This window comes from Vanessa tameamea, chromosome 31 (genome assembly GCF_037043105.1).
Source record: "Vanessa tameamea isolate UH-Manoa-2023 chromosome 31, ilVanTame1 primary haplotype, whole genome shotgun sequence".
Taxonomy (NCBI): domain Eukaryota; kingdom Metazoa; phylum Arthropoda; class Insecta; order Lepidoptera; family Nymphalidae; genus Vanessa; species Vanessa tameamea.
The window spans coordinates 735565-759973 of NC_087339.1; the positions used below are offsets into that span (position 1 = coordinate 735565).

Here is a 24409-nt window from a genome sequence, read left to right on the forward strand (position 1 = left end):
ACTCGATTCATTAATTATCCAAATCAGCAACCAAAGTAACCGCGCCCCGTTATATATATATAAATTATATATGATAATCAGTACAACCATTCCAATCACAGGAGGATTAAGAACAATTAATTATATGTACTTAACATTATAAAAACATTACTTCCGGTGTAAGAATGAAACGATGCGTAGTTAAGCAATTAATAACTTCATATAATACAAAGTATCAATCGTAGGCCTTGAAAATTTTCCTAGTAAACGCATAATTAAGTTAAATACGTAAATACATTCTTACGGTGGTGCATACAATGGACTACAGCGTGCTGTATAATATCAAAGAAACGAGAATTTATTATGTATTATTCGAAGTTTGACTGCCTAATCCAGATTATGATTTAGGGCATTTTCTCACTCGCACGACCACTCCGTGGAACCAGCTTTCACCGACGGTTTTTGCGAATACGCAATAGCGCAATATTTTATACTACATGCAAAATTCTTAAACCTACCACCGAAAACACATCGTGTTTATTCAAATAAAATGTGAAAACAATAAAAAAAAAATTATCGGTTTCGGATACGCGTATGTAGCGCCATAACATCCCTGCTTTCTACCCTTGAAACCATTTTAGAACTGGACTCATAGTTCCAGAGAACATACAAACAAACTAATTTTACATCGTTATAATATTAGTATAGCTATTCGCGTTCCACTAGAAATTATTACATTATCATATTATAACTCCTCGCTTTATCGCCTCCACTGGAGACAGGAGGGCTGGTTCGTTTTTAGCCCAGAAATGCTGCTAGCATTCTTGCCACCATTCCACGCGGTCAAGATTCATACAGTAACTAGTTTTAATTAATATTAGTATATATTTAAGCACTTAATTATATCAAAATCAAAACAATACTTCATTAAAGTTCTTAAAGGCACTTTTAAATGATATTACTTAATGCATCTTAAGTGTTCTTGTTTAATTACTAAATACTTTGTAATTATAGTAACTATTACTACAGATACCTCCGGCTTGCACTATTTTTAATATTTAGTCAACATAGTTACTGTCAAATAAATTAATGTTAATGTCTGGTGTTACGCAAACGGATAGAGCAAAGAATGAGTACATAAGGGGAATTTTGAAAGTGGCACCGATAGCCGAGAAGTTATGTGGAAGGCGGCTAACATGGTATGGGCATGTTATGCGGAGGAATGAGGAACATATTGTGAGGAAGGTCTTGAGCAGGAACGAGGATGGATATAGAGGAAGGGGACGATGAAAAGATGGATGGATTGTGTGAAAGATTATATGGCTGGAAAGAATGTTACTTGCGAGCTGACGTCGGATAGGGAAGTATGGATGAAGAAGACATGCTGCGCCGACCCCGAGTAAATTGGGATAAGGGCAGGAGGATGATGAGTACATAGCATAAAACAAATTCGCTTCCCGCTGACTGTCTGTACCTATGTATGCTTAGATCTTTAAAACTATGCAATAGATTTTGATGCGGTTTTTTTTAATAAATAGATCGATTCAAGAGGAAGGTTTATATGTATAATACGTACATAATATACGTTTCTAATATGATGTAAACAAACACATTTTTGCGTCGCTTTGATTGCAAACGCTGGCTGAAACCTATGAGACAGATCAAAATAATGTACTACAGTATTGTACACCCTAAAAAGGTCTTCAAAAAAGTCCGTAATGGCATATGTCTATCTCTTAGGGATAACCCACAACAACAATTTTTTATCCTTTACTTTTTACGAAAAATAATGGCATATTTTCGAAGTGATTTTAAGCAATAGAGCATTAATCCTTATCCAAGTAAGTACCTTAAATACATTGTGAATTTAATATAGATCAATATGGCCCTTTGCAGCATGAAATTTAAATGAATACGTTGTAAGACATTCTGTAGCGTATTTAGTATCAGCATTGCATGCGTGCGAAGTCGGGGCGGGTCGCCAGTTATTAATAAATTTGACCTGTGCGAGCCTGAGCGAGTCGCTACTAAGGCATATGCGGAAGAAATGCGAAGGCCCTTGCCCGTTTCCGGTTTAAAGGCTTTCAATACAATAACTGTTCATCCGACCTTGGTTTAAATTGGATGAAACACATGGATCCCGATGAAAGGTTACAAGTCCAAATCCGGTTGAGTATTTTTAGTTTTTCAATTAAAACACGCAAACGTTGTTTCCTCGTTAAGTTTTTTTATGAACACTATAATTATAACTCCAGGGATTGGATTTGAACCCGCAACATTCGGTTACACGTGTTCTAATATGTTCTATTGCTCGGTCATCGCCTGTTAGAGTCGTTAGTTAATTATATATATATTTTAAATAATTACTAATTGTATCTTATATTTTATTCGAGAACTTGAAATCGCTTGTCACGTCAATAATCTTAATTTAAGATTGCAACTGCGAAGTGCAGATAATTATGTACTAATATTATATACTAAGACCTTCTCCGAAACGTGCCGCGTCTTCTGATATATGTTTTATGTATATTGGTTTAGTAGTTTCAGTTAGACATTACTAAAGAAAAGTCTACCCATGCATTAATCATCATAATCATCAGCCCATATTCGTCCACTGCTCGACATAGGCGTGCCTCTCCAATTGCACGCCACTGTGGTCTTTCTTCGGCAACTCGCATCCAGCTCCTGCCAGCCGTCTTGCGCAAATCGTCACTCCACCGTGCCTGAGGACGTCCTACACTACGTTTGCCGAGACGCGGTCTCCACTCTAGAACACTGTTCTAGAATGTTCATGTAATATATACCCATTATAAGCACAGAAACCGTCACCACTTTACCTCCTCGAGGGTTGACTTGTATTCTTACCCGGGACTCAAACTATCTCTTTAGAAAATTTCATCTCAATCGGTTCAGCGGTTAAAGCGTGAAGAGGTAATGAAGTTACTTTCGCATTTATAGTAGTACTATAGAAATAGATGTGCCATCAGTCAATTTAAGTACAGTTATTATGTTCAATAAACGATTCGTTTTGCTTACGAATAGTTTAATTGTCTAATTGACAACAACATTTTTTTTGAGACACTACTAGAACTATAGAATAATATAATCCATCTCTGTCTAGCTCATTAGAACAGCAAGCTATCTCGCTCTAACGTCTTGAAAAAAAAAACGACCAATTGCGAGCCGGATTCGTGTACCAAGGGTTCCGTATTTGTAGTGTAATCAGTTCGTCCATCACGAGAATCGAGTTTTTTGTGATGTAACGGATTGCTCCTATAATTTTGGTTGATTCTTAGCATTTTTTTTTCTATTTATTTGAAGCACCATCGTCATATTCCCAAAACAAAGTTATCAAATGTACACGGACTGATGTAATACACCATTACAGGTATTAACAACACAATAAAATTAAATTAAAGAATTATTACACTCTCGAATAAAATAATAAAATCTTAAACACGCACAAACATGGAACACAAAAAAGTAATTCTACTAATAATAATAATAATAATAATAGAGCCGAGATGGCCCAGTGGTTAGAACGCGTGCATCTTAACCGATGATTTCGGGTTCAAACCCAGGCAGGCACCACTGAATTTTCATGTGCTTAATTTGTGTTTATAATTCATCTCGTGCTCGGCGGTGAAGGAAAACATCGTGAGGAAACCTGCATGTGTCTAATTTCAACGAAATTCTGCCACATGTGTATTCCACCAACCCGCATTGGAGCAGCGTGGTGGAATATGCTCCATACCTTCTCCTTAACGGGAGAGGAGGCCTTAGCCCAGCAGTGGGAAATTTACAGGCTGATTATGTATTATGTAATAATAATGTCAATAATAATGTCACTATTACAGTGGACAATGATTATTATTACTTTCGTGATTCTAAGTCAACAGTAAGTACCAAAAGGGTTTGATTCCCTTGCGAGTATCAATAAGTCAAAGGACCGTATCATTTGATTGCATTGAAATAGAATTTTGATATTGTTACAGCTCCGAGGCAAGGGATTACAGACGTGAGTATTTAATATCAATTTCAACTTATAACATGCGTGTATATAAAATGCGTTTATAAGAAAAAACTGTCTTGATAAACAGACAACTAGGTGACCCTATAAAGGTACGATTTGTTCTATTGTGGTACGGAACCCTAAAACCCGAGATATTTTGTCATATAATCACGCTGTTTTTGTGACGTATGTTAAATTTTATGTTAATCGAATTTGGACTTTATACAGATCCAGTAAGACACTTTTTGGTTCGTATATATTTAATATCTCATATCAAAATTGTTGTCAACTTCGTCAATTTTAAAACTAGCGTGTTTTAAACCGGATATCATTATAATTCGTTGGTGTAAGGCAGACGAATATGATGGTAGTTTTATTGCCTTCGATGTTAACCTTTTTCTCGCTTGGAAGACGCGTTAAGAGTTTCCCCCACACGAAGTGGGGGGGGGGGGTTATATGGGACTAACCGGTGCTAAGATGCCTAGCCTACGACCTAATACACCGAAATACTCACTAAAAGACCAGCAGTACCCTCGACGTCTTTTCGCCGGGCGTCTTGGGATCGCGAAGTATGAACGAACTTAGATTTGCGTATTCCATGCGATTTGCTAATAGCACTTCTAGCAGTTCCCGATTAATATATCTTTATTTATAATATTCCACATACTTATAAGCGCTTGAATTTAACATCCAAAGTTCAGACAACGACTTCGTCGACATTCAAAACTTCTTTTTCCACGAATACACAAATGTCACTTAAATTTTATATCTTATTAGTCGTCGACTGGCTCCGCTCATGTTGTAGGTTAGTCTTCAGGTACTAGGTACATAAATCGGCATTAAAATTTTTACATAATTTTAGGTGTAGCTCGCTCGCGTTTTAGGAGTTTGTTGTTAGGTATAAAAAGTAGCCTCTGTCCTACTTCGGGATTTAAACTTGCTTCATAGGAATTTTCATCAAATTCGGTTCATTGGGTTGGTTGTGAGAGCAACAAACACACAGCCAGAGTTACTTTTACATTTATAATATTAGTATAGATTTAAAATATTAATGCACAAGGAAGGTCCTTGTATATAAGATCACATAGACATTAAAATATGTATAATATATATATTATTCGTTGACCTTGATACATGACACGAAATTAATTTACTTGTTCTGAACATTAGTAATCACTACCTATAAAAAACATAGTCTGTCTTTGTGAAGGCGATAAAGTCAGGTATTCTCTACCAGCACACGTGTTCCCCTCCTCCTGTAACTTTCGAACGAGTGAAAAGGCATCTTGTGGCCCGGCATGGCGAGGACGACTAGACAAGTTCATTATTTCAGACTGCACTGGAAGACGTTCTCGTTTGGGCTCCACTGCCACTTACTATCAGTTGAAGTGGAGTCTTATGCCTGCCCCGTCAATATAAAAAACCGAACGATTCGGATTTGGAACTTTACTGATGAGTTATGTTTATTACGACATAAACTTTTTCAGTAACAGGTATTATACCCATGCGAACCCAGGATGGATAGCTAATACTAAATAAACAACAACCTTATTACTAAGGTTATATTGTGATAAAGTTACGCCTGTCTCTTTGGTAGGGCTTCTGGGTAACGCTCATTCGTCAAATCAGCTATTCCAATGGAAGTAGGAAAAAAGATAAACAAACCTTAGATTTACGTATTTCATGCGATTCGCTAATAACTCAGCTATATTGTGCTCTACTAAGAGTTTATGATTAATATATCTGTATTTATAATACAACACTATAACACTTAACTACTTGTAAACACTTTAATTTTACTTCCAAAATTCCAATAACAGTTTCGTCGATGTTCAAAACGCCATTTTATCGATAATCCATAGTGAATACCATAGATTAATCAAGCTCTCAACGAGTGATATCGCTTCAATTTGCCGTCAAATGTTTATTTGGCTTTTTCCTGTTATGGTTGGAATAGTGTATACAGGAATACTTATTATTGTTGTGTTCCGCTATGGAGGGAGAGTAAGAGTAACTACAGGTACAAGGGACATAACATCTTAGTGGCAAATGTTGGCGCATTGGCGATGTACGTAAAGGTATTAGGAATATTCCTTACAGCGCCAACATCTTTAACGTACCTCCAGTATTGTCAAATTAGTTTACAGTATTGGTACTGTATAAATACCACACTGCAGGAATAAAGGGATCAGACCTTTTTTGAAGAAAAGGTGTAGAAGTTATTTTACAACGCTACTTTTGGTAGATTTTTCGCGGTGTTTTCCTTCACGTAATGGCGTAGCTATGCCAAAGCAGCCAGTGCCAGCAAGACCCCCGATCCAATACTTTTGCGGGATGTCTATGTCGGTATCAATACTATATCTCAACTAACGATATTTAAATATCCCATCAGTACATAAATGTGAAATGATAGCCAAGTTCAATATTATGATATAAGCCTCGGTTGTTGATTTAAACGACAAAACAAGTGAGATCTAAATGGGTACCAAGTTCAATGGTCAGTCCTGAAATTTATATATAACTACACAAAATTTCATTTCTTCTTATAACTTAGGAGAATATACGTCTAAGGTCTGACTTGGCATTTCTCATGTATTCAATTTATGTGAAGTTTTTGAGTTATGAAGGGGTCAAAAGTGGCTCCAAATGGTTCGTGTAATATTACACGCGGTGCTGCTCGCCAGTTCTTTTACTTGAACTTCGCTTGACGAGCTACCGTGTGTCTAAATCTATACTTATAAAATAACGTGTCCTGACTGACTGATTCATCATCATCGACCGTATACTATTAAAGTAAAGGCCATAAAATTTGAAGAGTGGAATTTTATTGTGAAGACACCCAGTAAGGAAGTAATTTTGGATATTCTACCCCTAAGAGGGTGAAATAGGGGTTGAAAGCTTGTATGGAAGACCGTCATTTAAGTTAGAAACATAAAAATATTTTTTTGGGCTACTGAATAAAAATCAATAGACAGATATTTAAGTGTTTTTGGATATTCTACCCCTAGATGGGGGATAAAATAAAGGGTTGAAAGTTTATATGGAAATGTGTCATTTTTTTAAGTTAGAAACATAATGCTTTGTTTTTGGAATACTTATTAAAAATGAGTAGATAGTAGATAAAAGTAGACAATAAATAAAGCACAAGCTTTAAAATGGCTGGAGTAGACCTAATTCTCTTAGAATTTCTCCGCCTCGACAGTTCTAAATAGCCTGGTCGAGAGTGAGCAATACGAGAAATCTGATAGATCTAGCCAACGAAAGTCGAACCGCAAATGTGGTACACAAAGAGGTCTTAAATTGACGTAACATTTTAAATTAATCTGTAAACATATTCAACTTCCACGCGATCAAAGCCGCGGGCAACAGCTAGTCTATTTATAGAGTAGTAGTTATCTTAGTTGGGTTTTAAGTATAGAAAAGACTCCTTACGGTTCAAGCCTGCTTCATATCAATTTCATCATATACGGTTCAATGATTGGTAGCGTAACAGACAGACAGAGTTACTTTCGCATGTATAATATTACTAGTAAAATTGTCTATGCCTAAATCTCATTGTAAACCATACACTAGCTGTGTCCGCGGTTTCGCTTGCGTTTAATTCAGTTTACGATAACGAAAGTACATACAAACATACACGTAGAAAAACATATCATTACTGAAATAATAAGTTTACTTCCGCAAAAAATAGCTTTCAAATAGTGAAAGAATTGTTAAAATCGGTTCAGCAGTTTCAGAGTTTATCGTTTACAAACAATCGATACTGCATTTACAATAATGTTATTATACAAGACTAGCTGTGCCCGCGTTTTCGTGCGCGTTTGTATTTAATAAACAAGCGTGATTTTATTATTATTTTACATACAATTCTAAAATAAAAGTAGCCTAAGTTACTCCTTATTACATCACCTATCTGCCAGTGAAAGTCCCGCAAAATCGGTCCAGCCGTTCCAGAGATTAGCAGGAATAAACAGACAGACAGACAAAAATTGTAAAAAAATGTTATTTAGATATATGTACCGTATATACATACGTATGCATTTAGTAAAACGCGGGTTTTTTAATATTACAAACAGACAGTCCAATTTTATTATATGTGTATGTATATATTGTAATGTCGAGGTCTGTGGAAATTTACTCAATCGTTTATTGTGAAACTAGTTTAAAATCGAGCTACAAGTTTGACCCACGTGAGTGAACAAGGGATTGTATGATTCCAATCGAAAGAGTTAACATATAAATAATTTTTTTAACAAAATTTTCAAAAAAAGATTTGTTAATAGTTCTGAAAATAGCTGATATATATTCATTACAAAAAAATCTTTATTAATATATCTTTATTTGCAGTGTAAAATATCACTATAATCTATGGAAGGTTCCTATATACATATATAGAAAAAATAAAAAAAAATAGTCTGTCTTTTAGATTCAAGCTTCATACAATTTTATCAAAATCGGGTTAATAAAACAGAGTTACTCTCGTATTTATGATATTAGCATAGATACTAACTATATACAGTTTAATTTTACTTAAAAAAAATCAATGACAACTTTAACGCTAAAACGCCATTTTTACGTATCCATGAGTATCGTATAGAAGATCTCGGCCAATGATATCGCGTCAATTCATAGCCAAAGTTGTTTATTTGCCTTGTGGTAGGCAATAGCTTGTCTCCAGCGAATACGCCTGGATTGTTTAATTCAAAACAATGTTTTTACATAACTTTACTAATAAAACAGCTTAACAATTCACTGACAAGGTTTTAAAACTGCTACTAATGTTGAACTATTTACTCAATTATTAGTTAGTAAGTAATTTCTACATGCGACTTCGCCTACGTCTGAGGAAGCAATGTTAGGTACTCTTTGTCGTATTTTGTTCACCAGACGTGTATGTAAATTTAAGTTAAGTATTTAGTTAACAAACTGACACTCGCATTGATAGATATTTCGAATATAAAAAAGTGATTATGTTATACGTCATAAAAATTCACTTCTATAATACTTTAATAACATAGCATTTTATTTTAACATAGATAGATAAATTATAATAACAGCCATAACAATTAATCATAAACATACAATAAACATTTATAATGTATATTCCATTCGGATAATGTTAATGTTGTACATAAACATTTTTTTTAATAAACGAAAACATAAAAAACCTCGTAAATACTGAATTATAAAAACAAGAAAAAATTGACAATCAGTTTACCTGCGTAATGTTTCAAAAATGCCACAGATCAAATTAACACTTTATTTTTTTTTTAATGTCACAAATACACAAAGGAATAAATTGTTTATGTTGATTAATTGCAGACGCGATAAAGATTTATTAATTAAATTTTATACACACATCTCTCTCGTACGTCGTATAGAATAACACTGAGCTATTACAACGTCAGTGATCAACGTTCAACAAACGGTTGTCAGCGTAGGGTTGCTAGTTGTCACTTAAGAAAGTGACATTTTTTTTTTATTTGGTTTGTAACAATAAAATACAAATATACCTTACTGTGCTGTGTTTACCTGAGGAATTTAATTTCTGGGTTTTTTTTATTGCATTGGTATATCGAATAAAATAACCATTCCTTGTTTGGTATGTCTCTTGTGCCTATCTGGTTTGAAAGTTGAGTGATACTATCAAATAATACCAAGTATTGCTTCTTGATGGTAGATTATGTGATGAGTGGGTGGTATCTACTCAGAACAAAGCCTTACCTTTGAGTAAAATATAACAGGCGCATTGGTAGCATTTTTTTTCTGGATTGCTTTACAAATCGTATTATTACTGAAATAAAATATAGCCTATGTTATATCTGAATAAAGTACCTTTCCAATAGTAAAATAAATCTTTCCTCTAGTAAATTTATATATATGTATTGTAATAAATAAAACAAGATAAAACCCTCTTAAAAAACCATGAGACAGCCCTATCAAACTTGGCGCCATTAGTTATAAATCGGACCTCGTGTACAGGCAAAAAGAACAAGCGGAAGCGATAAGCGATTTTCTAAGTGTGCATGCTATAACTAACTCGACAAGTGATGGCGCTCATAAAATAATTATCGATATCTTATATATTAATAGCGTAGCTGCACATAAAAAAACACTTATAGTCTCATTTTGAAGAACTCCAGCCGTATATGTGCAGAAAAATAAAGAGGATTCTTGATTGCAATTTATTAAATGGTTATGATTTAACAAATAATTAATTTTAGAGAGCGGTAAAACGTTACTGACCGGTTAGAGAGCGGTATTACAGCTGTTTATGAAAAAAATGAATAACGCAATCAAAATTAAAGAAAATTCGAAATTCTAACTGAACTAATTGTATGTATACTATTTGACATTAAAAATTTAATTTAAAAAGTTTCATAAATTTGGCGCCGAATGTAGAGTGTCTTGCAATTTAGAGATTCCAAAAAAATATATTTTGAACAAACGCGAAGTTTCGCAGGAGACAAATTAGTTTATAATGAATACGAAACTGTTTAAACCCGCTAATAACTTATCACTTAAATCAATACACCTTGAAATTTATACGCAGAGAGAGGTTTTTCCCTCAGCCCTTCATTAAATATTGAATTTTAAAACGAATTATTTACTCATATTCATCGATTCATGGTTCAAAATCCAATTTGATGGGACTCCAAAGTTTTTGGAGTCAAGTCTTCAAATACGTCATACTGGACTGAAACGTGATTCATAGATAACTGGTTTCCGCTCGCGTGCGAGTGTGTGTTGGGTACATTGTCCGGGATAAAAAATATTCTATGTGCTCTTCCAGACAATGACCTATTTACATACATTACATTAGCAGCCTGTAAATTTCCCACTGCTGGGCTCAGGCCTCCTCTCCCTTTGAGGAGAAGGTTTGGAGCATATTCCACCACGCTACTCCAATGCGGGTTGGTGGAATACACATGTGGCAGAATTTCGTTGAAATTAGACACATGGAGGTTTCCTCACGATGTTTTCCTTCACCGCCGAGCACGAGATGAATTATAAACACAAATTAAGGACAAGAAAATTCAGTGGTGCCTGCCTGGATTTGAACCCGAAATCATCGGTTAAGGTTCACGCGTCCACTGGGCAGTCTCGGCAGATATAGACAATTATAATAATATTTACTAATTATATTCCTAAAATATAATAATAAAGTGGTACTCATTATTATTTGATCCTTACAGTCGTATATTGATTAAGCGTCACCAACCATTAACAGCCATTCACTCCGCTAGACTAAGACCGGTTATCCTCTCGAGGAAGTTCAGACTTTACTCCGACACGCTCTAATTCAGTTTGAATGATATCCAATTTTAATATAATCGATGTTTTAATTCATGACCACGAGATAAATTATAAATACATTTTAAAATGATAAATCAATGGTGAATCCTCAATTATCTGTTAATGTAAATGAGTTCTTGGCATTTGACTACTTCGTATTTCATGTATTGTTTTATGGTACATGTGGCGAACGAGCAGAGGACTCATCTGATGGAAAGTGACTACTACACTCCAAGGAAATCTGGCCTTTTAGAAATGTGTACGCTCTTTTCTTGAAGGTTGCAAAGTCGTATCGGTTCGGAAAAACCGCCGGCGAAAGCTGATTGCACATTGTGGTTGTGCGAGGCATAAGATGCCTCAGGAATTAGGCTGTTATAGGTGGTTAAGTCGGATCGGGCCACCTAATGGTAAGTGGTCACCACCGCCCATAGACAATGGCGTTGTAAGAAATATTAACCATTTCTTACATCACCAATGCGCCGCCAATCTTGGGAACCAAGATGTTACGTCCCTTGTGCCTGTAGTTATACTGGCTCACTCACCCTTCACACCGGAACACAACAATACTGAGTACTGCTGTTAGGCGGTAGAATATAAGATGGGTTGGTGGTACCCAGACGCGCTTGCACAAAGCCCTACCACCAGGTAAATTGGGATTCTTTAAATTTAATGAACAAAAATAAAAATTCATAATTTATTGCCGGATAAAAACGAAATGAAATTAAACGAAACACAATCACGATTATAAATAGAAACAAAAGCGTTTCCGAGAAATTTATCTTGGTAGAAGGAAAACTGTTCAAGGCGGTCTTTTGAAGAGTATGTTGCTATTAAATGTCAATAAATCACATGTCGCTTTAACCATCTCCAAATAGATATATTTAGGCATAGATCTTTGATAATTGATATGTCGAGATACTGTTAAATATGATAACGCATCGTTAAAATTAGTGGCCAACAGTTACAGTTACTAGTAAAGAGTAGAATGATGTTTGGCGAATGTCAAGAGTAGCTGTCACGCGCACAGAGATGATAAACTTACCTCGTTTGTTTAAATTCTTTTGTAATGCGAAACTCTATCTAGATATATGAATTTCTAAGGTATAGATATATTTACTCAAGAAGGATCCCGCGATAAATCAATTAATTAATATATATGAAAGCGAAATACCACTAACTTATATATATACATAAATATATAATTGTATTTAACTAACATGACTGTATTTTTAGATGTTGAAAAAGAGTAACTACTGAGTTTCTTGCCGGTTCTTCTCGGTAGAATCTACATTACGAACCGGTGGTAGCTTTACTTTAAATAGTTTGTTAAATGACGATTCAAAAGTGCTTGTAAAAGCCTACTTGAATAAAGTATATTTTGATTTTGATTTTTGACTGATTAATCACAAAATCTCAGAAACTTTAGCACCTACAAACTTGAAATTTGGTATAACCTATTCCAATCGAAGTAGGAAAATAGATAAACAAACAAAAAGATAAATTTATGTTTATCATGCAATTTGTTTATAACTCGGCTATATTGTGCACTACTAAGAGTTTATCATTAATACAAATTTATTTTAATACAACACTATAACTCTTAACTACTGATTTTCACTTTATTTTATTTCAAAAATTCTGATAACAGGTTTCGTCGACGTTCAAAACGCCATTTTTTTGCAAATTCATATTGAATACCATATAGACTAATCAAGCTCTCTACCAATGATATCGCGTCAATTTGCTGTCAAAAGTTGTTCATTTGGGTTTTTTCCAGTTATGGTTAGAATCAGGGTTCGAAAAAAAACCGATTTTTATAATAAATCCGATATATATCTGATATATATCCAGACTAAGAAAACGAAGCGAATTTCATTCTGTAAACACTTAAAAATGTGAAAGGAATTTGTAAAATAATACGAAAGTGTCGAAATACCACATTTTTTATTAAAAAAAAGTAACAAAGGAATTAGTGTCTAATCTATTTGAAAAAGAATTTTTTAATGAACACTTAAAAAACAAGTACCTTTTATTATTATAATAATCTTCATTTGTTTGTGAGATAAATCAACTAATTTTATTTTATTATTAATTTGTAATCGACTAATCATAAAAAGTAATCATTCAGAGTCAGGCCTTAAGCATAGATCTATGAGTTTTGTCTAAAAGATAGGAAAAAATCAATTGATATATATCCGCGAACCCTGGTTAGAAAACAGTATAGGTAAGTTCCTTATAGGGTGTAGACATCCGCTAAGAGCGGTTTTTAAGTAAGGGGGTAAAACGGGGATTGAAAGTTTATGTTTTATAAATTTCGCGCTGGTAAAGTCGTAGGTTCAGCTAGTTTTGAATAAAATGTTCATTACAAATATAATCTAATTGTAATTTTTTTATTGCCGTTATTTTCACATTAGTCATCTCACGCACACAGAGATGACCGTTACTCATACTACTTAGTGATAGGGTTTTGTGCAAGCCCGTCCGAGTTGATACCGCCCAGTCATCAGATATTCAACGGCCAAACAGCAATACTCAGTACTACGTTCCGGTTTGAGTGAGTAAGCCAATGTAACCACACGCACAAGGTGCATAACATCATTTCCCAAGGTTGGTGGCGCATTGGCGATAAGGAATGTTTTATATTTCTTACAGCGCTTTTGTCAATCAGCTAGTGGTCCATTTATCAATGCAGGGCGATTATTTAGGGTGGACGGATGCAATTTCGTCAGTGAAAATATACAGATTCTTGATTCTTCTTCGCCAATGTCACGTGCGATGGAGAAGATGGAGATTCAACGGTACGGTCGAGATTAAAATGTTCATATTTAATAATTAGTTTAAACGTATTTTTACGTTAATATGATTAATGGCTAAATATATATAATTACAGGTGTATACGTTTTTGTTCTTTGTGCATCAACAGCGTGAATACTACTAAACGCATCGGTCTGAAAATATGACCAACGCGGGATCGGCCGTAGATGGTTGTATTCTTTTTTTTTTTATACTGTTGAACCTTCCTCCTTTAATATAATTTAAAATAAAATACTTTCGTATTAATCATTATACACGTCACAATTATAGGAGAAATTACGACACACGTGGTAAGTACCGGTTAAAAATAAATCATTTTTTTACAAAAAATAATAAAAAATTCTACAATTTTTAACTTAGCCGATGCATAAATTCAAATCATTTGTCAAATAAACATTAATAAATAAAGCATATTATTCATTTTATAGTCTAGCCACTAGACCATTACAAACAATTCATACTTCATAACAATTGGAGCACTTGCCTTGGATCCCTACTGCCAAGGGGGCCTCGAAAATCTTATAGTGTAATATGTACCCGGGAGTGCAGGGAGGGGAGGGGACCGATACTCGGAAGGTAACATAAAAACATTATTTAAATAAGGGCACCTATATTCTCATGTCTTCTAGATCCCCGAATTGGCTGCAAAGATTTTACACAAGTACAAAATGGCAATCTTAATAGCCGGGTTACTGTTGACGTATACAAATCTACAAATAAAGATCAGCGGCTCATTAGCTAAGTGAGGAATGGTTAATGTTTCTTAAAGCGCGGTTAGTCATTTGTCAAGTCCGCCCGCCTACGCAGGTAATATATATGACGACGCATGGTGCGCCATCTTGTTTATTCATACTGGTTGGAAAAGAGTGTCAATGGGAGTTGAACGGCGCTCTAGTGAAGCGTCGCGTCGATGGTAGCGCGGCAGCCATCTTGGATCGACAGTTACATTCAAGATTTCCCGCGCACCACGTTTGCGACGAATCGCTAATTTCCAACATTATCTTTATTCTTTTGTAATAGATTCAGTGATTTATGCGTGTTTTTTAAATGATTTATTAACGAATCGACATTGATGACTATTGTGAATATATCTGTGTAATTGATTTGTTTAATTAAAAACGTAACTAAATTTGTGGATCGTTCATATGAAATCGTTTGAATATACGCCCACTTATCTCGAATAATCCTGATATTGCCAATAAAATGTCTATATATATTTTATTTTTTTTTAAATAGGCAAAGAAAAAATAGTCCAATACATCGGAACTTTTTCTTCTCTGTTGATAATCCGAACTTCTTTTTTCTTTTGATTGACGAGCTTAAATGTTTTGAATAAAAAAATATGGACATAACACTTAATATGAGTTGTCATTAAATAAAACACAAAACATATATATATATATATTTATTAAATTTATCAGCAAAAAATATATTAAGCGTATTTTTTATACAAATATTATTACTAAATATAAAGTTATAACTTTATCATATACAGTATAAATATGGCGTTTAAACAAAGTGTAACTAAAACAAAGAGTTGTTCACCCTGTGTAGCGCAAGTTTAGTTAGGGTTAATATATTAAAAACGATATCATTTGGCATTAAGGCTTCGTGTATGTGTTAAGGGGTATATACCAAGTTTGGATAAAGCCCTTAACTCAGCGTTACAGAACTATCGATAGTTGACCTCGAGAACTATTCAGGATATCGATAGTACTATCGATAGTATCGTTTTGATCAATACTATCGATAGTATCGTTTTGATCAATACTATCGATAGTATCGTTTTGATCAATACTAGAGATAGTATCGATACTATCGATAGCTCTCAATGTGCAATACTATTGATTATGGCAATACTATCGATACTAACGATAGTATCGCTAGCTCTCTGTAAGCAATACTATTGGTAGCAGCGCTATTATTGATACTATCGATAGTTTTGGACTATCGATAGTATTGACACGCGACAATAATATCGATAGACTATCGATACTATCACTAACACCTTAACTATCGATAGTCTATCGATAGTCTATCGATAGTGGCCTATCGATATTCAACACTACCTTAATTATATAACAAACAAATTGAACATTTGTTTCAATCGGAAATTTGAATAATTCAAACAAATTAAATAATAAATCCTTATAAATCTTTTGTGTAATTATTTTAATACTTTATAACTTATACGATGTTAAATAATGTGTTTACTCGTCATCAGGTTACGTTTTGTTTTAGAAATGTTATTCTGGAGGCCACGGGACTGTTCAGAGCTGTTACTTAGAATTCTGTATATAACCTTGTGTAGGGTAATATGAACTTTAGCAAGTATAAGTGTGCATTCATATAGAAGGTCCGTATTTACAGATCGTCTTTACCGCATAATTATCCAGAACTGTCGTGTATGCCCATCTTAACCTAGGGTGCAAGGACGTCTCACAGATGATGTTCAAGTCTTTCAAAATGAGGAGGCTATTTGACTGGTTTTTAAAATCCATTTTATTTTATTTAGTAGAAGATAAGGAACCCAGTAAAAAGTTGTTTTTTGTTTTAATTTTAGTACATATTTGCTGAAAAATATCAAATTAAAAAATCCATATTTAAATAGCGCGCGAAAACGCTACTTTGACAATATGGTGCTGCAATGAGGTCGGTGACGTCACTTGCCTATATTATAAACTGTGGCACATATAATCCACATACAGTAGGCAAACGAGGTTAACAAGCAAGTAACGTCATCATAAACCCATCCAATCATAAGCATTGTAACGTGACAAACGTTTAAAAAAATGCATTTTTATTTTTGAATAAATTAATTATTATTTTCAACTATCGTTAATAAATAACCATTTATAATCTCATAATGTATACTGATTACAATAATTGACACTTTATTTTTTACATTGTCAAATAGCCTATTGTTGCTATCAAATATTTGTTGCGAATTGAACTTTGCAGTCGATAAATCAGTATTATGGAGTATTATGCCTCTGCATAGGTCCATAATCCACAACAAATATTTGAAAGCAATCGTTGCCATGCTATCACCGTAATATAATATAATATATATAATATAATATATATAGCCACTGGTCTCTTGTAAACATTTGTCGAGATCGGCAATACATTGCTTGCCGGACGTGCGTGTGTGTGAACTTAAATTAAATTCTTTCGTGATCAATTGGGCTTATAAAAACACCTTTGAATAATCAAATTACAATTGAATTAAATTTAAAGCTACGGTTCTGTCCGGAATCTACTGAATGTAGAGTCCGGGTAGAACCGTAAAGAAACTCACTAGTTACCGACCATTTCACTTAAAGAGTCTATGTCATTGGAATACAATTTTTAATCATTGCCTGGAAACCAAAATTAATACGTCTACGCCTTTTGATCATTAATATATTCTTGTATCGAGTACAATGCCTTATTTATCGATATTTTTTAATACACCATCGCCCATCAATATCATATACAACAGAACGGACTTGAACGATTGATTGATTGAATGAATTATTGTAATCCTTTGATATTATTGGTGTACGATTATTGAATCAATTAATACAGTGATTAGACGATATTAAATACGTTTTATTTTGTGAATATCTCCATTGCACGCCTACTTAGTCTTCCAAATGTCGGATCAATCCCCGAACCCAACTGTTCTCCTCGGCATCCTGCTCCTCCGACATATAGTTAGAGTCTCGCACTAGAAAAGAACTAAAACAAATGAGGCAACTATATCTGACGACCTCCGTGGTCGAGTAGTGTCTACACCGGTTTTCATGGGTACGCCATCCCGAGGTCTCGGGTCCGATTCCCGGCCGAGTCGATGTAGAAAAAGTTCATTACTTTTCTATGTTGTCTTAGGTCTGGGTCTTTGTGGTACCGTCGTTACTTCTGATTTTCCATAACACAAGTGCCTTAGCTTCTTACATTGGGATCAGAGTAATGTATGTGATGTTGTCCAATATTTATTTATTTATTTATTTATAAAACGGTCAGTGTGAACGTTGCCTAAGCACTGACATTTAGGCTTCGTGTACATGCCAAGGGTTCAATAACCCGAACGAACAAAAATATTGATAAATAAAGGACTCATATAGCAAAATAATTTATAATCGGCAGTCGATATCGTTCTATCTCACTCGCACACTATATAAATATTACACTCAAACGTTTACGAATACAAATCCTTTAAATTTAAACAAATATTCCAAAAACACACTGCTTCCCGAAAAAACAAGCTTGTATTTAATATAATGTTCGAGACAATTTTAAAATATGTTTTCTTTTTTGTATATAAAGCCCTTATCGCTGAACGGCCTTTATATTATGCCCCCTTCAGCAAGAGGGCCTCAAATAATCAGGCCCCTAAAATTTTTTTACAGTCTAAATAAGACTGCAGTCTAGATAACTTATTCTACCGCTAAGCAGCAATACTTATTGTTGTGTTACAGTTGAAGGGTGAGTGAGCCAGTGTAACATCATAGTTTCCAAAGTTGGCACTTTGGTTATGTAAAATTTCATACGGCGTTAAAGTTTATAGGCAGTGGTGACCACTTACCATCAGGTAGCCTATTGCCAGCCTGCCTACCGAAGCCATAAAAAAAGATTCAATTAAAAAGTAAAAAAATAGTTGTACAAAATATTTATTACAGAATCTTGTCACTATTGGATATGTCAATTTATAGGAAGGCAGGCGCAAAATTTGCAAGAAGTACAAATCAATCCTCACCGTTAACTTGTCATTAAGATTAGTTTTGAAATAAAATGTCACAAACGCTTGTGTATAGTAAACTAGTTATCGCTTGCGGCTTCGCTCACGTTTAAGGGATCGGTCGTCAGGTGTGAGGCATTAAAAAAATTAACATATGTCCTTATTTGGAGTTTAAGTTTGCTCCGTAACAAATTTCATCAAAATAGGTTCACTGGTTTGGCCGTGAAAGTGCAACAGACAGACAGAGTTTCATTCGCATATATAATATTAGTATACATAAAAAATTCTATAAGAATCAAAGTATAATATTATCCCAACTGTACACTTGGATTTTTTTTGCTATCCATCCATTTCGTTAAGGGCAAATTGTCACTTGTTTAATTTGTGTTGTAAAAACTGAGATCTGAGATTTGAGATAGCAAACAGTTAATAAAAATAGTTTTTGGTTCCATTAAAATAATTAATTATAATAAATCATAAAAATCTACATCTGAATTAAATAAAAACATTATAATGATAAATGTAATATCAGTCAGTCATGGCGTTATTACCATTGAAATGTACAATGTTACACTGGCTCACTCACCATTCCAACTATTAGTTAGTTAGTATATTTAAGTAGTGGGTTGTACCAGACAGTCTTACACTCTCCGGCACTATTAGTAAATACATTTATATATTTATCAGCAATAACAGTAATTCTTATTTTTAGCATTTTCTTCCTTTTGTAAGTGAAGCCTTGCTTCTTCGACATCCTTCATTACTCTTAAATCCGCTGCGCAATCGTCTACTATCTTCTGGAATAGTTCATCTGAAAAATATGATATAATGCATTGTTGTTATATGAAAATTACTTAAGGATTTTTCTTTCAAATAGGCAGGCAAAATGTTAATGGGCTTTTGATTGTCACTAACGCCCATCGTCAATACGTTAACAACTAATAAATACACCAGTACACAGAATATTTATTTATTATTTGTTTTATTTTATAAATATTATAGTTCTGAAGTTAAATATCCAATTCACCAAAAACCAGCTATTTCATTCCATGCGCGACTCTCCTTTTTTATTTTTAATAATCCTTTTGCGCGGGAAAACATCTTGTATTATATTGTAAAGCCATACGAATGATGTTCTTAAATCGATTATACTTTTATGAAATCAGATACAATAACAAAATATGAGTTTATTAAATATATAATTATAATATAAATGTAACTACATAAATAAGTATTTCTAACACAACTTTGGGAACAAACATGTTATGATTCTTGCACTTGTAGTTACACTGGGTAAACACTCTTCAAACTAGAAAACAACAATACTTTTTTTTTTTTTTTACTTATTTTTGCCAAAAAGACATTATTTCACCAATGTCACGTGCGATGGAGAAGACACGATAGAGATTGATCGGTACGTTCGAAATTACAGGCTCAATTCAATTTTGAAGGCATAATAGTAGTAGACGGAACTAAAAACTCATAACCACACTCATAACCACACTCATAACCACACTCATAACTAAAAGAAACAGATAAAAAATAAGTGCTAATTAACTAAACTATTAAAACACATAAGAACAATTACATAAATATTTACAGCTTAATCTTATTACGTTCAATATATTTACATAGAAATTTACAAAATGGATTAACAAACATTCAACATTAATAGGGCGAGGAACTTTAGGAGGGAGAACGTCGTATACGGGATGGAGGAGTTTGGGGCTTGAAAACAGTATATGGGAATGTCCAAGGCGTGGTCGGCAGATAGTTGTGGTAATCCAACGATTAGCTTGTCTGTGAAGAGAAAACCAAGGTCGCCTTAGAATGTCTGGTTGTAGAGATGCGAACAATAATGAGTATTGCTATTTAGTAGTAGAATATCATATAAAGCTGATCAGACAAACGAGACAGTCTAGAATAAGAAGTATCATACTATTTGATTAATACCAACCAACATTCTCCCCGGTCTTGCTTGATGTCAGATAGTGTCCACTTAAGCCCTGGGAGTATGTCGCGATGATATCTTCCGGTACTTCACGCTGAACTAATCCACCATCAATGAGATCCTTCTTCGTACCACATAGATATACTTTACAGTCCTGGAATGTATAAAAGATTTACTTATTAATTTCTTTTGTTACTAAAAATAATTATTGGTTAATTTTATTAATGTTTGTTGTCTTAGGTTTTAAGGTACTATAATAAAGTAGCCTATGACCTTACTTGAGGTTCAAGCTTGCAATTTCATCAAATCGGTGCAAGGGTTTGATTGTGAAACCGTTACAGACAGACAGACGGAGTAACTTTCTCATTTACAATGTAAGTAATCCAGTATTAATATCACATTAATTCAAGATAGCAATAAAATAAGAGACAGGGACTATTAAACTAAAATAAATTAATTAAAACACAATTATTACTATATATAAATTTAAATAAATAAAAAGCAAAGGTAAAACAATTTTGTGCCATGTTCGTATACCTTTATCAAAAGATACTTTTTAATATATTTTTTCAATGATCACAACTTGCAATCTTATTAACATATATTCCTAAAAATGTTAATAATTAACAAAGTGAATGAACTTCGTCCAACGCCTTTGATGGAAACTAGTAAAATACCTCTTCAACTGTTCTCAGTTCCTGCAGCCAGTGACGCAGCCTCGTCCAGGATGCTTGCGATGAAGGTTCATAGCAGATAATGGCAGCATGTGCCCCCCTGTAGTACATGCGAGTCATAGCTTCATATCTGCAATATTAAAATAAATCTATTGTATCTCTACGCCACATTTTGTATTAATAACTTTGGATTTCTACTTTGAAAAATGATTGTTCTGATAGATTAACACTTTATAAAGAACCCAGATTGTATTGTATTGTATTGATAGGTGGTGGAGTAATTCGGCCACTGGATGGTAAGTGGTCACCACCACCCATTGACATTGGTGCTGTTAGAAATATTAACCATTCTTTACTTTGCCAATCAACACCAACCTGAGGAACTAAGATGTTATGGCCCTTGTGTCTGTAATTACACTGGCTAACACAGCCTTCAAACTGGAACACAACAATATTAAGTACTGCTGTTTGGCAGTAGTATTTAACATTTTTATCATTAGTAATATTTTTATAGGTATTTTAGAAATTAAAGTTATCCTTTTTTTTATTGACGGAACCTTCAACTATAAATTAGGAGTCCGATCCTGGGATTAATAAGCCAAATTGGGCTGGTAAGATTATTGTCTTAGTGGATGCTATCAGCTATGATGATTTTTTTTTATATACCTTTCACTGCCTGCTGTATCCCAAATACCAACATTGAAATATTTATCATTAGACTGCATCTGTTTGGCACAGAATGCTGCACCAATAGTCTAAAAAATAAAAAAAATAAGTAATTTTTTTTTAAGATACTTCGCACCAGTACAAATATATTTTGCCTTTACGAAAAAAAAAAAAAAACTATTTTTATTAAATGTTAAAAAATTCAAATTGCAAATATTTGTGAGTTGAGTCCACTATCTAAACTAAATAAAAAATAAACAACTTTACAATTATTAAAGGTCGAAAAATAAAACAGAGGTCAATGAATTTTCACACAAAGACGTGAGATAATCGAGACTCTAAAAGTATTTAAAATAGGATACTAAACTTACGTTTTGGTATGGAGTGCCAGAATTAAACCTACAATTAACAAATCTTAACACTAAACTAGTCTTTCCAACATGTTCACTTCCCAAAAGAACGATTTTAAAATCACATCGACTCATGTTTTTAACTTTTCAATATTTTTATTGTAATATAAGAACTAAAAGTTCACGTGATACTGCATATTTTACATGCTAAGTATAGTATCGATGCTAGCAGATTTAATTGATTGATTAGAATAACTTATTAATTAAAATAAGTGAACTAATATTATACTCTACACTTTTGTTGATTGAATTAATAACAATAAAATAAACCAATGTTTATTTCAAATCGAATTCTGACAATATTGAGTTATTGACACTGACTTTTTTTAACACACAATCTTATTAATTGGACTTGGATTCCTCTTTTTTAATCTAGTTACTCTTATATATGAAATTATTATATATATTTTTTAACTAATGAGTAAGAGAAATAATTTAGTATATAAGATATATATTATTATTTAATACAAATAATTAATAAAAAATATAATATTTCATTTTAGGTTAGACAATAAATTTACGCTGTTTTCTTACTGAAAAAACCTAAAAAAAATCATAAATTATTGTTATGTATCAATAAGTTTTATAGTGTAAATAAATTGGAAGCTTGGAAATGCCTAAGAAGGTCAGCAAATCAATCCTGGTTTTGTATTACCTATTCATTTGATATCAAAATAAATATTCTTTTGAGATTTAATCATAAAATGTTTTATAGTACCGTATGTAATAGCACAAATAAAATTTACCATTGACAACAGTTCCTCTGCAAGTCATTCCGCATCTACCACCGCCTACGCCAGGCATGCTATGATACAAAGCTACCTGGATTCGTATTCGCATGCAACAAACCATGCTACACCCAATCAGCGCCTATATTAAAACCATAAATATATAACTCTGGTATTTGTAGTGAAGACGTAGGGAAAGTAGAGCGTACTTGGTTCGGATCACATCGATTTATTGATAATAATTACATCTTGTAAATTATAACTATTGCGTATTTATTAGAACAGGTTCATCAATAAGAACTCTTAACTAATGGAATAAGAAGTAATTTAGTTATTAATTAAGAAATTTTCTTGTAATAAATGAAAGTCTTAGAGGTTGGTTGCAAACATTTGCTACAACTGAATATGATTGGACAAAAATCGGAGATACCAACTGAAGAAACCAAACAGTCACTACGTCTGATTTCGTAGTAATGTATATACATACGTAGCTTTTTATACGGCACAAACTTTAACTAATAGTCTTACTAGATAAAGCTTTAGTGAACCTCATAAAATGACGAATGTAGACGTAGTTAAAAAAATTAGCTGATAATTATTTAACTTCCTCTATCATATAAATGAAGTCGTCTATTAAACTCAAAGAGTCTGGCGCTACCTATTTGGAGTCAATGACCTTTACGGTTAAGAGATAAGATGGGATAATTCATACTGCCCCATTGTCTAGTGGCTAGATATAAGGCCTCAGATCCCGAGGTTCTGGAATCGGTCCGGGATTTCAAAGCCTAGGTCAGACCATACGATTGGAAGTTATTTGGTTTTTCTATCGAAAAAGTCTCACCAACAAGAAAGAAGTGTGTGCACTCCTGAAAGCACGTGAAGCCGTTGGTTGTTCCTGTCGTGTTCTCTTTCCGATCGTGTCAGATTTGCCGTCTCACCAGATAAGAAGGGAGGGAATTGAGTGCATGAGTTTGCGCGCACCCTTGTGCACTATAAAATGTCCTGCGTAGTTGACTGGTATCCCTTTGAGATTGGACGCCAAAATCGATAAGGACGATATGATATTGATACGGCAATCAATATTATATGACAATGTAAAAACAATGCTAGGCAGGGGTAACACTTAGGCGAAGTAGGTATATCCAAGGTAGAAAAA

At 33.7% G+C, this 24409-nt stretch overlaps 3 protein-coding genes across 4 annotated transcripts in view; 1 reads left to right on the forward strand and 2 right to left on the reverse strand.

The window, feature by feature from the left end:
* LOC113392150 (uncharacterized) overlaps positions 1-9363 on the reverse strand; it is a 30634-nt gene extending 21271 nt beyond the window's left edge. Inside the window, exon 1 of the mRNA XM_026628429.2 lies at positions 9210-9363. The gene's annotated coding sequence lies outside the window, so the exon portion shown is untranslated. The remainder of the gene's footprint in view (positions 1-9209) is intronic.
* The window catches only part of LOC113392148 (zinc finger protein 175-like), a 479450-nt gene that overhangs the window by 91993 nt on the left and 363048 nt on the right, over positions 1-24409 (forward strand). The window contains exon 3 of one of the 2 annotated variants that reach the window (XM_064220044.1): positions 16576-16585. The exons of the other annotated variant lie outside the window; for it this stretch is intronic. The gene's annotated coding sequence lies outside the window, so the exon portion shown is untranslated. Of the gene's footprint in view, positions 1-16575; positions 16586-24409 lie in introns of those variants that run through there. 2 annotated transcript variants of the gene reach the window in all.
* LOC113392146 (ras-related protein Rab-24-like) lies at positions 18808-22822 on the reverse strand. The gene is made up of 5 exons (XM_026628424.2): positions 22487-22822; positions 22116-22204; positions 21453-21579; positions 20782-20929; positions 18808-19635 (listed from the first exon to the last, which is right to left on the reverse strand). The coding sequence occupies exons 1-5, from the start codon at positions 22598-22600 to the stop codon at positions 19508-19510; spliced, it is 606 nt and encodes a 201-aa protein (XP_026484209.1). The 5' UTR covers positions 22601-22822; the 3' UTR covers positions 18808-19507.

Coding starts and splice junctions, on each gene's coding strand:
- LOC113392146 (XM_026628424.2), bottom strand. CDS start 22,600: ATGAGTCGATGTGATTTTAAAATCGTTCTTTTGGGAAGTGAACATGTT. Junction 22,205..22,486: donor CTGGCACTCCATACCAAAAC/GTAAGTTTAGTA, acceptor TTTATTTTTTAG/ACTATTGGTGCAGCATTCTG. Junction 21,580..22,115: donor GATACAGCAGGCAGTGAAAG/GTATATAAAAAA, acceptor TTAATATTGCAG/ATATGAAGCTATGACTCGCA.